General features: G+C 40.3%; 1 protein-coding gene across 1 annotated transcript in view; it reads right to left on the bottom strand.

Moving 5' to 3' along the window:
* Positions 1-5,732: 5,732 nt before the first annotated feature.
* Positions 5,733-16,052, bottom strand: part of LOC101860626 (protein MTSS 2) — a gene marked incomplete in the record, with an annotated part of 117,976 nt that continues 107,656 nt past the window's right edge. The window contains 2 exon segments of the mRNA XM_035973469.1: positions 5,733-10,621; positions 12,229-12,351. Of these exon segments, the coding sequence (XP_035829362.1) occupies positions 9,378-10,621; positions 12,229-12,351 (1,367 nt within the window).

Genomic DNA, 16,052 nt, shown 5'->3' with positions numbered 1-16,052 from the left:
GAGACGTGATTCTGAAAAAGTCTGGTGCGGCTGTACCGGTCAAAGAGGGTGTAGTGCTCCCTTCCTCGACATTCATAAGGGACGAGGAAGCTTTTACAAAACGAGTCAACATTCCAATTTAACATTTCTCCTCCTACTACTACTAGTATTATTATTAGTAGTAGGCTATTATTAGTAATATTATTAATATCATTATTACTATACTGTGCCTATCAACAATTTTTACTACTACTACTACTATTATTATAATTATAATTATAATTACTATTATTATCATTATTATCATTATTATTGTAGTGCCTATCTTCAGTTCTTACTACTACTACGATTACTACTACTACATGTATTATTATCTTTATTACTATTATTATTATTACTACTATTATTATTATTATTATTATTATCTTTTTCATTATCAGCAATACATATATTATCATATAATAATAATTATTATCATTATTTTTGTTGTTCTAATTGTCATCATCATCATCATCATCATCATTGTCAACAACTTCACTGATTGCTTTGGTCATCAAAATACTGTAAAGTGTCCTCATCCGGGCCACAGCTTTTTTCAGTTACTTTACGTTCGTCCTGAGAAGGTCAACTTGTCACCACAACATTGACTAGCAAACTGAACTTAAAATTGACTTGATTCCAATCTTTTTGACTACCTTACCACGGGTGGAGAGTTAAAGGTAAGGAACAACTGATGGGAGACATGGTGACTGCGGCGAATCAAGCTAAAATAAAATGCAGGTGTTATAACACCCACATCGGTATAACTAAGATCATTTAACAACATTATGTATCTTTTCTTGCTTTTTTTAAATTTAGAATTTTAACTCTCATCTGATGGATTATGGCCGAACGCCTCCAAGTCAGAATCCCGCCCGGATATACGACGATACTACTCGCACTTCTCACGTCGGGAGGCAAAGATATGGGGGTCCTCCGGGCCCTCAGGTCGAGCCGCAGTTGAGTAAGACTTAGAGGTCATTGCCGCCCCGCCGATCAGCTTAATAGAGGGCATCCACCATGTATGTCAGTGACAATCCAGGCTGAGAGGGGTACAGCCTCCCACAAATAGGCCCAACCACTCGATAAAAATTCTCCCCACTTAAGAATCGAATTCGGGTCTTCTGCCTGAGACGATGAAGCGCCCAACCATACTATCTTTGGCCCAACTGCTGCACAATAGACGCCGATTATTTGATTAAGCCAAGAGTCAAACTCCACAATTATGTAAAATTAAACCTTTTTTTTTTAGTACAGGTTTTACAGCGCTCGCTACTGCATAATGTCATATGAGCGCCAGAAGATTAGAGGAGTTACAAGAGAGTAACAAGCATAAAAAAAGAAGGGGAGATAAGGACGATAGATGTTTGATAGGAAAGAAGAACAAGCACAAATGTTTCATTCTAAGTCAAACCACTTATGGCTAGACTAGAGGAGAAGGATGACTTGTATAGCATGTCTGTTTTTGACTGTATCTGTCTGTGTTTCGATCCTTTGCATGTTTAGTTAAACAGGATAACAGAAACAGTGGGCCTATTTTAGTATTATTTCTATTGCCATCTTCAATTCTGTAGAAGGGGAAAACCACACCAGAGCACTCACCAACCACCCATCTTCAAATTCAAACAACCACTGCAAGACACAAACCAACAAACACAGTAACTACTTTTGAGACATGCGATGTATTTTCCATCACTAAACCAAAGAACAGCACAAAATACATGAAAAGGAAAAAAAATCCGTCTAAAACTAAACAGCACAAATAAGGACAAAATATGAAGTTCGTATGGTTTAAAAAAAAACAAAAAAAACCAACCCAACTCAGGTAGATAAGACAACAAATGAGGGAGTTGCCTGGATACTGGGGCTACTAAAAATCAATCAGGACCACATCAATCATCAGCCACAAACAGAACCAATCAAATGATGGCCGATATCACGCACGCACACACACATAAACTCTCTCTCTCTCTCTCTCTCTCTCTCTCTCTCTCTCTCTCTCTCTCTCTCACACACACACACACACACACACAAACACTCTCTCTCTCTCACACGCGCGCACACACACACACACACACACACACACACATAATCCACAAATAGCAGCCAATGCAACTTTCACTTCCACATCGATAACATAGTTACATGCTTTCCTGTCTGCGTTTTTCAAGACGGCAGACCTTAGGAATAAAGTAAGTCATCTATGTACGTCAACTACCAGTATGATTCAGCTGTATTGTAGAATAATTTCAATCAAATCAAAAATACATAATCGGCAAGATACTTTTAAAGCCTAAAATCTCAAAGTTTGTACAAGTTGAGGCATGTATATATATATACATATACCACATCAGAAACTGGCATCTCATTTTTAATTTTGAGTGGACTTGTGCACAATCCTCACCAAACTATATATGAGTATGAGCAATTAATTATATGAGCTAAATGTCGATAGCTTCAGACACAAATATATTCCTACAAAAAACATTCCATTCTACATTTGAAAACTCATTCAAAGTTTGAAAAACTCTCTACGCTCACACAATTTTCTCAGAGACAGAAAATATTTACTCAGCTCTCATTTACGAGGTTTTGTTGAATTCCAAATACACTTGACTAACAGCAACAGCATGTGGGCTGGAGAGTCAAGTTTTCTCAGAGCTACACGATCCCGAAAATACATGAAGGCAGACCCAACAGGGGAAGGGAGCAACAACCTGGTCCATATAACAAATGACAGAGGGACGTCCTGCATGACAACAAAAGCAGAATTCGGCTTTCCACCTTTTGAATGTCTTGAATACCGTGGAATTGTTCTGATAAATCTCGGAAAAAAATGTTCACAGCTGAATTCGCATAATCAGCATTTTTGGCATTAAATGTATGCATGACGAAACATAAACTACCAAAACTTACCAAGGCATAACACTTCAGAAACTGAATTTCAGGTGCAGGGATTTTAATGCGTCACACCTTTTTCATGCACAAAAATAGAAATTATGAAATTCCATTCGAAATTATATATTCTGAGCACATCTTCTATCAAAATGTATCATCAGGAGCAATATATGGAAAACAGTCTACAAGACTTTCAGATCAAAACCAGGAGCAGGAACTTCTTGCAATCATTTTTTTTTTCATCTCATTTTTCGGATGGATTTTCTGATAATAGACATGGCAACTTCTTCAGTGGAAATGGAAAACATGAGAACAAATCTCAAAAAATAATCTGACCCTACAACATCTTAGAGTATACAACAGAGCAAGCTAAATGCTAGGCTGAGTATGGGATTGAAAAGCCAGTACATTATGTAAGTTTTAACTTAGATGTAAGTAAAAAGTTTGCGAGTACACCTTTCCTCCGCCTCTTCACAGCACTGACAGGATTGTCAGTCTGAGGTGTCTCTATGTACATTTGTTGAGATCAGATGGTACTGTCCTCAGCAGCTGACTCATGGCACCCTTCAGGGGGATCTCTCTGCTTGTTATTCCATGGAAAATAAAATTACCTAAGAGTTAAGCACAGCACATAAACAACAAGAACAACTATGGCCCACCCCCTTCTTCATCCCTTTCTCGCACTCATATCTGGCCTGATTCGAGTCAGACGGCCTCAGAGTACTCTTTTACATGTTATAAATATTATGTATATTAAGGACTTTAACCTTTAATTTTGTTGGGGTTTTTATGAAGGGGGGGGATTTTTTGCTTTACTAAACTGCATTGATACTTATTCTATCACCTGTGATACTTTCAGAAAAGAATAAGAACACATTGCATACAATCTTCAGGCATGCGCATGGTTCAGTGAAGTACTTGCAAAGCCAGCACATGATATCCCCTGCTGCACCAGACTGAGCTTGACCTCAGTTGCAGGGCCAAACCTTTTGCCACTTTGCTCCCAACAGATACTAATGACGAGCAGTCTGACAGTGAGGCCTCTGAGGACATGTATACATGCACAAATACATATATGCATGGACACACACACACACACACAATCTTCACACACATAGTGCATGGGCCCGTTAAATGAGCTGCATACTGTGCCAGAGTTTACAGAGTAAAAATTCTGAGTACAACTATGAATTGTCACAAAGTGCAAAAGTTGACTAAGTAGTTCTACCAAAGTTCCTCTGACACATAAGGGTTTAGACGTCATGGCATCATCAACCACCCATACAGAAAAACACAGGCTCTCGAACTTTCAACACACAACAAACACCCTAGTTCCCACAGATCTTTGACTTCACTTGTCCTATCTACAGATTCTCTATTCTCATTTAACATCAGCCACACCTTGGTTGGTCTAGCAGATGCCAAACACTCACTCACTCACACTCACACACACACACACACACACACACACACACACACACACACACACACACACACACACACACAACAGGATGCACACTGTGTAGTAGGAAACACAATAAAGCAAGAACATTTGAATGGCAAAATAAATAATAAATTACTGTGCTAAATAAATGGGATGTAGGAAACAATACAGACAAGTATTTAATTCTGTACAGGAGAGCAGTACACATGGTCATTTACAGAATGTACAAAATTTATCAGCCCACTCCAAGGAGAATGGTGTCTACCTCCAACACAAAAACAACACAAAATTCGTTCTGATTCCAGTATATGGATCAACAAAGAGTAAAACCAAACCTAGACCATAATTCAAAGGTTTCCATCACGCTGCGACAATCAAACTGGTTCTTAAACACCACACGCCTTGTCTATCAAGTATAAATGACTTTAAAGGACTCAACAGCTAAAAAGTGAACTACTGGACTACGTTCTATTCTTAAATGTCTCACCTATGTGTTACTGATTATCTGCTATCTGTATGTTTCAGCCACTGCAAAACTCTCTATTCTTGATAACTTCTACACAATGTATATCAAACAAGAGCCAATAACCTTTAAGCAATAATAACAGGACTCAGTCTTCACCATTCAGAGATAGCACAAGCATTCATCAACAATCAGTCATGAAGGTAATGCTTCACAGAAGGAAGAAAAATGAACCCTTGAGGAACCTTGAACTAGCTCAACTAGACTCATGTATTGGGAGTCACCTACCCGCCCAGCATCTAAAGACAGCCAAAGGAGGAGTTTTCAGTTTCAAACTGCTCACCGTCCACCTACCTACACCACCTCCCCTCCCACCCACCTACACCACCTCCCCTCCCCCCCCCTACTTACACCCCCCCCCCCTCCCCCCGGCACAAAGTAAGGAAATGCCAAACAGAGAAGAGAAAAACAAACAAATAAAGCCAGAAGGAACCTTACTTCAGACTCCTGTACTCGTAGTATCCTACCAGTCCATCATCTATCGACAGTCCATCAAGCGAAGAAAAATAAAGATTGTTTTAAATAAAACATACCTACGGAAAATACATAACCTACCATATTACAGACAAGGAATAGATGATTTATTCTGTTCTAAGCACTATTAACTATCTTACATCCCTTCATCCCCTTTCCCACAAAACAATATACTAACAACTACTGAGAAGAACATTCCATTTGTTTACTGTGTCTGAAATTGACAGGACACAGAATTCTCCTGCAGCTAGAGTCCAACAATATAGAAAATGCAAATGCATCAAACATACACCCATTTAAATCATGTAATGAAAAGTGTTACATAATTTGAGCTGAATGCAACATAATATAATCAAGAACAACATTATTTTTAAAAAACTTTTTGCATCAAACTTTTTCTGACAATCTGAAAAGAGTTCCTGTAGACAGATCCGAATGTTTCAACAACTGCAAGTATACGGTTGTTGGTGATGCTGTTGCTATAATAAAACATTCAAAACCAAACTGAAAATTATCTTTGGAAATAAAACTGAACAAATAAATACACAGAGCAAGCATATAGTCAGATTTTTTTCATGAGATGTCTAACAGATCTGAGAACAAAAGTGACACATTCGTGAGTCAATGGCAAATGAAAGCATTCTCTGGAGTAGTCATATAAAATTTCCGATATATATAATTAGGTATATGTGAAATCTACCGGGCTTTTCTTTCCCAGTACTGAGTGCAGAATTCATGAGTATAAGTTTGTGGATTCAACTTGGATCTTATAGCAAGAAATACAAAATAATGGGATGAACGAAGGATTCTTAATCTTAAGCAACCATAACTGAGTAAAAGCCAACATAGAACTTTTCCCCCAAAAAGTCCACACCTGCATAGTTTATGACCTATAAACTGTTACAGATTAAGCAATCAGCCTGTAACACTGTTCTCTGGCCATCAAGTTCCTTCAGAATCATGATCGTGCCAATATAGCTGCTGCAGAGACACAAACTACTGAACGAGACATACACAGACCCCAATTTCCTCATCACCAGTTTCATTCACCAAAGCACAAAGCGAATATTAACAAATCAATCCCAGTGAGAATCGATGCATCTTCCATGAAACTTTGAGAGTAGATTGTAATGCTAAATTATGTAAATTGTGGCTGACTCTTCACAATGCAGCAACAATGTAGATTGAGAAAAATAAAGTTCTGAGTTTCAATGTGATGTAACAGAGCTAGAATCAAGTCTTGGTAGAGCCAGAGGTCTGGGAGTCAAAAGTTTGGAGCCAACAAGAAGAAAAAACTATGACTGTATACTGAAGCTTGTTAGCAACAGATTGTGGGTTCATCTTAAAAAAACAGACTAAGCAGCAAAGTTATGCTGAAGACCACAAGATCATCCTCTGTTGCAAAAAGATTATTCAGCAATATGAAAAGTAAACTTGTCACGGAGAATATTCCAACAGTCAATGAGAACAAACAAACCAAAAAGATGTAGCAATTCACAGCCCAGATGTTGATAAAAGTGAACCACAGTTTATTCCTCAATGCTAAGCTCAACATCCTTGACATTATTTTGACACAGACCGATGAGTCCACCAATCAGATCTTTATCCTTTTCCTGCTGGACAGCATGTTGCATCTGCTCCAATCTCTGCGACTTTTCAACAGCTTGAAAAACAAAATAATGCGAGCAAGCACTTGAGTGACTTAAGACTGAAAATGTCAATTGATGTTAACGATACAATTAGAATCTCTTTCAAGTTTTCCCATTCCAACATTCTTTACACAATAATAGAAACCAAGGCCAGCCAAAAGCACTGTGTTATCTCCCAGGTCACTGAAAATACTACCAAACATGGAAACCACCTCTGGGATTTCCGAGCACTAGAAATACATAACCTGTACATATTTAAGTACAGAAATAGCAGTATCAAGAAAACAATCGAATGTCTAGTCTCAATGAAATCATTAATTGCAAGACAGTTCAGCCTCTTTATAAAACAAACAGTTAGGGACTTAAATTTCTCCAGCTGAAACTGTGCAGGTGAAACGTTACAACACAATTGTAAATTGTAAAAGCATACTGAAGAGTTTAATTCAAATGCAAAGCATAAAAATATTTTCCATCCCCCACATTCGGAAATAAAATATGCATGTATGAAAATTATAATAATGCCCATAAAGATGAAGAAACCTCTGCAATCTCTTGTTCAGAACAGTTTGTGCGATGCATGGAAAGAACTTCTTAATTACGCCGGTTTGATTCTCTTCAAAGCAATTTGCAAGTAACACAACAGGACAACTATATACAGGCAACACCCCTTCCCCATGGTAGTCTCAATGTCTGTACGCAGCACTGATCACATGATCAGGCAATTTTTTGTTACCAAGCAGAAAGAGAGGAAAAAAATAGAGCACAGCTAACCTATTATTTGAAAGTCTATTAGATGAAAACTGAATCCTGCCTGGCTGGATGCCTTGGGTTCAGGTGAATATGTAAGTGTAAGAGCTTTAGTTAAGACGTACACTCAAACTATAACACTAACAGCCAGATATTTTTTATTTTATTTGTAAAACTCAACAAAATTTACAACTTGCTGTTTTATTAACATTTTTTCAAAAGCACAGTTCTCCCTAACAGAGAGAAAAAAACCCAACAAACTGATGAGCATTTGTATAACTCATTTTCCGTATCATGCACTGGAAAAGATCAAACCATCCAGTGGAACTTGGGATAATTCAAACTGGAGCTGGCACTGATATCAACATAGGAATCAAACTAGACAAGTGATAGGCACCTGACATAGATCATCCTTCCCGAGTGGAAGAAAAATCAAATTAAAAAAGCAATCCCAACTTTTTTTATTCAGTCGCCCTTATTTGTACCATAAGCACAACAATGGGGGAGTGGGTCAAAAAGTGGCCTTCTCTTGAGAGCCTTATTTTAAGAGAGACAACTCCCCGCCCGCAGTTAGTTATTTCAATGGAATTTGAGTTTTGCAACATATTTCTATTAGCTTTAGGGTACAGGTACATAAATAGATGATGTAAAGCATGAAGTTCTGGATAAAACCATGAAAATTTTAAAGCGCACCTAGGAGTCTGTAAGGTTGGACCCAACACCACTGATGATATTGATATACTGATCTATGGTTACGACAAAGCTCTACACTATTAATTGGAAATGGTCACATCTCATCTTCATTTTCTCTTTCATGTTCTCTTGGCAAGTAGCATTAACGAACTCGGTTCTATGTCAGATTACAACTTGGGTCTGTTGTCTAGGGGAGCAACGTGAAGAAGCAGCGATCTGTCCACACACGCACACCGGTCTGAGACAAGGACAGGGCTAGCGTTAAAGATGCGGCGCTGCTCTCATAAGATGTGCCCTTGGTGCGACTTGTAGTGTAGAAGGCAAGTCTAGTTGTGATGTCATTCAACATTGAAACTCAGGATTTCTCTGAGGAGCGAGTTCACAACCACAACACAGCCCCCATAGTCGGCCTGGCCTGCAACGAGTCCCCTGGATTTCTGTACACTGTACATACACACTACTTATAAACTACTATTTCATCAGCAACATGTCATTCAATACACGGGTGGATGGCCCTAGAGGAGAGAGTACAAGGTACAAAGGAAGTCACCAACCAATAATACAATCACCAACAGTCAGCTGACACAATCAGCAGACAACTAGCCACATTTCCATACACATCTGGCAGCATCTCCCTGGAACTTCTCAGCCTCTAACCTCAGACACAACTCACACCCTCCAGCCCCTCCCACATTGCACATTATCAACACACCAGCACCACACATGCCGGATTCAAAGTGAGGCTTAGCCTGTACCGATTCTCTCTTCCGGTACCAGAAAAATGAGAAACGTTGTGCCCTGCACAAAAGCGTGCTCATTTCATAAACACAAACAAACAAAAAAAGACCTGACAGTTCAACAAAAGTCTGCCAAGGTTTTTCCCTGTTTCCATCATCTCACACAGTCCATCTACAATCATAAAATGTCAAGTCTACGCATTGGAGGAATCGTCTACAGAAACTCTCCGCTTCAGCTCCATTAACAACGAGGCTGGAACAGCGTTTCCTTGAGGAGCCTGTTGTTGCTGTTGCTGCTGCTGCTGCTGTTGTTGTTGTTGTTGCTGCGAGTGCATGGCAGGCTGTCGCTTCTGCTGTACTCTCTGTCCAACAGGCGCTTGTACTGAGGGCCCAATGGGAGGCGGGCGGCTGTATATCCGCTCCATTTCCTGCAACTCCTCTGCTGTGGGAGGTAGCGGAAAGTCTTCCTCTCCGCCGGACACGCGGTGTTGTTGTCGTTGCTGGTGTTGATGGTGCTGTTGGTGTTGGTGTTGGAGGTGAGCGTTGGCCTCTGCGTAATGTCCCGAGTGACTGAGCTGCTGCTGTAGCTGTTGCTGGTGAGGCCGGTGCTGCTGCTGTGGATGTCCATGCCAGCTCTTGCCATGCTGAAGCTGTCGCGGTTGCTGGTTGTGATGATGTTGTTGCTGGTGCCCAGGGTGTCCATGGGCTGAGCGTCTAGGGTCTTGAGGGTGAGCACCTCTCCCTGCTGCGGAGGGATGGCCTCCGAGGTGGTCGTTTGGCCGCTGTTGTTGTTGATGGGGGTGGTAGTAGTGCTGCTGCTGCTGCTGCTGTGGATGTTGCTGCTGCACACGTGGGTGAGCCTGCTGTGCAGCAATGACTGATGGAGGAGGGGGGATCCCCGATCGGACAGGCTTTTGCATGACGGCAGGAGGTGCTGGCTTCTGGCCCTTGGGTCCACCTCCAGGACTGACCACTCCAGCCACGCCTTCTGGCGCCACCTCCACCCCATCCTGGTACTGGCTGTTCAGAGAAGCAAACTTAGCATTGAGGCTCTGGATCACTGTTGCCGTGGCGACGGGCTCCTGAGTAGAGGGAGGCACTGGTGCCCCTGGTCCATGAGAGTTGCCCATCCCAGGCGGGCGCTGTGTGGGTTTGGTGGGTGTGGCAGGCCCCGGCCTTGTTCCCCCCGCACCATGAATAGACTGCTGGATCAGCTGCAGCTCAGCATAAGGACCTTCCACCATTCCCTCCCCACCACCCATGGCGTACACGTCTTCGACTCCGTCGGCCGACAACTGCCGTGGGGGCGAGTTCCGAAGTTTCTGAACATGGACTGGAGTTGACCCTGTCACCGAGGCTGTTCGTCTTACTGGAGGTGGGGGCTTTTGGGAGTTGACGGAACAACGTCTTGAGACATTCGTGCCAGACACGGGGATACCTACACAGGTGAACAAGACAAGAATCAGATTTTGTAATATTATCAACCGCTTGTAGGAAAACAAAATGCTTTAGATGATAAAACTGAAAAGAAAAATACTTCATTATTGAATTACTTCTGAAAATTTACAAGTATTTTTTATTCAAAACACCCCCCAAAAAATCCGCTTGATATACAAAAAAATGTCAGCACTGGCTTTTAACATTCAACATACACATAATAACGCCGAAAAGAAAACAGTGAATCGATTCAATCCCTTAAAAATACAACTTAGCATGCAGTCGGTACCATAAATAAAACAGACAAATATATCTATATCTATTTACCACTACTTTCACCATAAAGCATTTTTATTTACCAAGCAAACTAGCAGATGTTCCAAGATAGGAACAAGATGCAAAGCACAAGCTAGAGGACTCAGTCCTGTCATACACTCTCCACCCATTGCGTCAACTAGAAATACACACATGATACTAGACATGTATATGTTCTCAGTTCACATGTGTTGTGTGTTGGTGCAGAGGGCGGTTACACTCAATGTGCAGTGTGTGCAGAACCAGACATTGCCATAAAACACACAAATATTTTTCACAATATTACAACAGTAACACACTCAGTGTGATAGGGCACACATTGAAGGTATAATGCAAGATTGTCATATCTGCAAAAAAGTGTTTTGAGAAAAAGCGTTTAAAAATTTGAAAGGAGCTCAATTTCAGTAGACGATGCAACTAAGAATCATTTACAGCTGCATTTTCAAACTAAAGATATGATCATTAGTAAATGACAGAAATGGCATCTGCGACTGATGACCACGGCTTAAAATTTTAAACTGTGCAGATATGACATTTTAGCTTTATACCGACAACACAGAAACACCGCTAATAACTATCGTGACATTAGGGGCACTCAAACAAAAGCTTTTCATGCCTAGATCTCAGCTTTTCCTCTTGATGAATACAGACTTTGGCCACAGCCTGAAAAGAAGTTGGGTGGACTCAGAAGTCTGACTGATGTTTCTATTTAACCTTACTTGATATCTCCTCTCCCTAGATCTGATATCTGACCTATCTTTTCTATCCTAAATTACAAAAACATTAGCCAAACCTCAAACACTTTGAACTCATGAAATAATCAAGCCGCTGTTTTTAGATGAAAAAAAAGACACAAATGTTCTAAAAATTATTTGAGAGTCAACATTGTTCTCGTTTGATAAGGAGCACTAAGCCAGAAAAGGAGAGATAATCCACCAAAATTCACACATGACCAGAAAAGGTGGATATTTATTTCATGTTACCAGATTGTGATAAATTTAACACCACCCAAGAAAAGTTACTGTTTTTCTGTGGCCGCCCGTTAAAATATCTGACATTCTTGAGAATGTCAGACAGCAAGCCCACCAGAAAGACTTCAGGGAGTTCAAATTGCACAGATTGACTTACATCAATGTGAACTTTCAATTCAAATTGCAACAGACTGACTCATGAGTTCACATTGTCACAGATTTTTAGCGAGTCTAAATGGGCACAGACTGGTCTCCGGCCAAATATGACCGACCAGAGAGTGGTCCGAGCAGTCTGAGTTAGTCTGGGTCCACACACACCAACCTGCAGTGGAGGCAGGCCGCATGGAGGCCAGAGCCGCACGATAGGCCAAGCTGGCCTCTCCACTCCGTGGAATGGTGAAATACTTCTCAGAGCTCATGCTGTCTGCTGGGGGCATGCTGCAGTCTGTCGAAGCAACACATCACACGCATGCAGGATCACAAAGGTCACAAGGTCACACAGATACAACAGCAATATTTGTGGAGGAGGCAAGAGGTGAAATAGACGTGGGATGCAACAAAGTGATAAGGCCAGGAGCTCCAGCTGAGAAGACCAGCTAAGAACATAGCAAACTACAGCATGTTTTCTAATAATACCGCTACAAGAAGTGTCATCAACGGCTTATCAAATCTAACTGAAACGCAGTCTCTTAAATGAAAAAATATGTGAGGCACCGTGGAGGAATCAGGCTCTCGTCAATTTTTGGGCATGTAGAGTTATTGGTATCATCTTAAAGCTTGTTCACTTGCCTTTATTTGGATGAAAAAAATACCCATTTATCTTGAATACAAGTCGAGATATTTGCAAATGAAGGAGGTGGGGGTCACCTGTTTTCAGAGGTAAAAGTAGTGAGAAAATGGCCGCCAAAGATTAGTTATTTCCTTAGCATAAGAGTCTGTGGTAACTGAAAATTTACATTTTTTGTGCCTTTCATCAACGTTTTTCAGAAAAATCTACACAGAAATGAGTTCTTTAATGGGCATGAAAGGTGTTGAACCAAAAAACAAAAATTTGATAAAAATTCACAAGCCTGCGGAAAAATGCAAGTTTCTTCACTTTGATTATATTGACTAGAGCCTGATTTCACCACGCTGCCTCACATATGTGCTATGAGCAGAGACATTCGTTTCCACATCCCTTAACTATTAAGTAATTGTTTGGGTTTACTCCCCATCAACACTATTAGAAGGTAAATCAAGAAGTGGAATCTCCTAAATTTAACATCCATCCCCAAAAAGACCAAGCCTTGAAAACTCTACAATATGATCTGAGTTCAAGAAAGCGCAGTCTGGGATTCGAACCAGGGCCATCCGATCCATAGTCTAACATGATACCAACTGAGCTGCTGGAGCACCCATGGTTAACTATGACTCCTGAATTCTCTTCAATAATTAAAAGTAATTGTCAGTTATGTCAGACCAGCTGGTAAGTAAACAATGCTGTCATTGATACAAAACTCAAAGACAACAGTATAATGAAATCAATAATTCCTATCTCCTTACAAGAAGTAAATCCACAATGCAAGTTTGTGTTCTCCAAAAATGGATCCAACTTTTACGGTGAAATGGAACTTTATCTTTGGAAAGAACTAACAAAACATCAAACCAAAGAGTAAAGACTGATAACTTGATAGCTGTTATATTATACTATTATTGCATTATAGAAATTTTCATTTTAAAAATAACAGGAGACTAAAATAAAAGCGTAGAAAAGTACTAGAATCTAGTAAAATAAAAGTGCAAGCTAGGACAATATGTTACAAATCAAAGCTTTAGCAAAATATGGAACTATGCTAAGTTTAGTTTAGTTATAGTAGAGGTTTTACGGCGCTCGCAACTGCATAAGGTCATATGAGCGCCATGCGAACTATGTTCCAAATGTGTTTACCATATCAAAATAAAATTGTCCCCAAAATATACATACTAGAACTTAGGCTGAAAAGAATCAAGGTTTCAATTTGTATGTAGTGCTTACACTAAATGTCAAGCATCAGAGGAGCATACACCACATGAGGCCTGATGTGATAAGGATGACTTTAAATTTACTTGGCCTCATCAACACAATTTAGATCAACTAGAGGGTGGGCTTTGAACCTCACCTGTCAGGACTGACCACGCCAATGCGGGAGACACACTAGCAAAAAGATGAGTGATACTCTTCCCCCCCTCCCCTCTCCACACACACACGCACACACACACACACAAACACACACACACACACACACACACACACACACAACTGTCTCCCTCACAACGGAACTGAATTCATCCAAATGACACATATTATTATTATACCATCTTCCGAAGCATGGTGAAGAACCTGGTCATAACACCACAAATGCCAATCCCACATTTTGAGACAGGGTACACATATAAAGATGGAAATATACTTTCATTACAAGCCCTGAACTTGTACACTTGTCTGTTCAAAATATGCTGATCAAACCCCATTGTGTTGGTAAAATCACAACTTTTTGTTTACAGAAGGCAGAAAATTTGACATCTTATTTCAAACAGCCCTCCATTCTATAGTTAATCTTTTTTTTTACCTGCAAAGATTTGGTCATGAAAAAACACCTTTTCTGGGACGCTAGTTTACATGTTATAAGTAGTATATTGTTAGTATAAATTACTATCGAGACGATTTCATAATGATTAATTAAGCAATAGGATAGCAATTTCATTATAAGAAGTACAATCAAAACTTCAACAGTTTGAGTCACTCATTTAGCTGGAGGGGCAACAATTCCTGGAGTTAATATTACTCTTGGTAAATGAAACGAGATCAATCATTAACCTCAAAGCTGTACAGCACTAACATAGAAATGACAACTACAGATCAAAGTAAGTAAAACTACATTTTAAAGTACCGTGCAGAATATTATTACAGCATAAAATACCAAAGTATATTTTTGAAATAATAAAACACGACAAACAAGACCATCTACAAAGAAAGTAATTTTTGAATAGATGCAGAGGACAAATACAGCGCTACCAAGCACTCAAGGTTCAAATAAGGGACATGTGGTCCACAATAGACCCGCAACAGGGACCAGGGACAGCATTCCAAGGTGGGGATCGGGGGACAAAGTCCATAAACGAAACTCAAATTTCCCAAAAAAGAAAGACCATAGCAATGCATAGCACACAATAGTACCCTCAGTTCACTGACAAAAGGAAACCCCACTTCTTTTTAAAATCACACTTGCAGGTAATATGACTTTGCAAGATAGCGATGATCTGCTACGGAAAGACGCACTGGAAGTCTTAATAAGGGATTCTCCAACAAACCTCAGGACACTTAGCAGTCCTCTCAGTTCAAACTATGACTCAATCACTTGGGATCAAACGAAAATTATAAACTTGTTATCAGCAAATATAAGTCACCAAATCCAATTGGGGAAAGTGTTAAGACAATTGCACTGGATCTCAGAGCTGGTGCATCACTATTAAGTTGTTTCATTCTTCATATACCATGAAACAGCCGTGCAAAGTGCAAGATCAATACTACATACTAGATTTAGTTTCTGATTACTCTACTGATAATATCCATCCAAGTACCAAGTGGATAGCTGGTCAAAGCAGAGCAAAGCATTGTCCCCAAGCATTATAAAAGATTGTCTACAATAGATATTAAGAGGTGTCAATGATCTACTTTTCCATCCAAGCTACACGCTCATCTCTACTAAGACCCGTGAAAGGCACTTCTGTCACATTTGGACTTCAGGCCACAGTCAAGCAAAAGTAAGTCAAAAATGGAGAAAAATCTGAGCAAGCCATGCAGAGAAGGGAAGACACCTCAAGAGCATGAAGCCTTGGGGCAGCCATTCCTCCCCGCGATAAGTCTCACCTTCCCCCTCTTCCACTACCTCCTCACAGCCCACGTTCTCTTCCTCTCCTTCTCCTCTTCCTCCTCCCTCCTCCTCACTGATTGGACAGGCTGCCCCGCCACCTGATAGGGGAGACAATCACTGTGAACCTTTCACACCTTAGGTACCCACAACTGCCATATGTCAGAGAGTCTTCATCCACATAGGCCAGTTGTTGTGTCACCCTTCTACCCACTCCACTGTGATCAACCGGTCAGCTTGCCAGTTTCCTTGTGTC

Source organism: Aplysia californica, unplaced genomic scaffold, assembly GCF_000002075.1.
Source record: "Aplysia californica isolate F4 #8 unplaced genomic scaffold, AplCal3.0 scaffold00027, whole genome shotgun sequence".
Taxonomy (NCBI): Eukaryota; Metazoa; Mollusca; class Gastropoda; order Aplysiida; family Aplysiidae; genus Aplysia; species Aplysia californica.
This window is presented reverse-complemented; position numbering and strand designations above follow the sequence as displayed.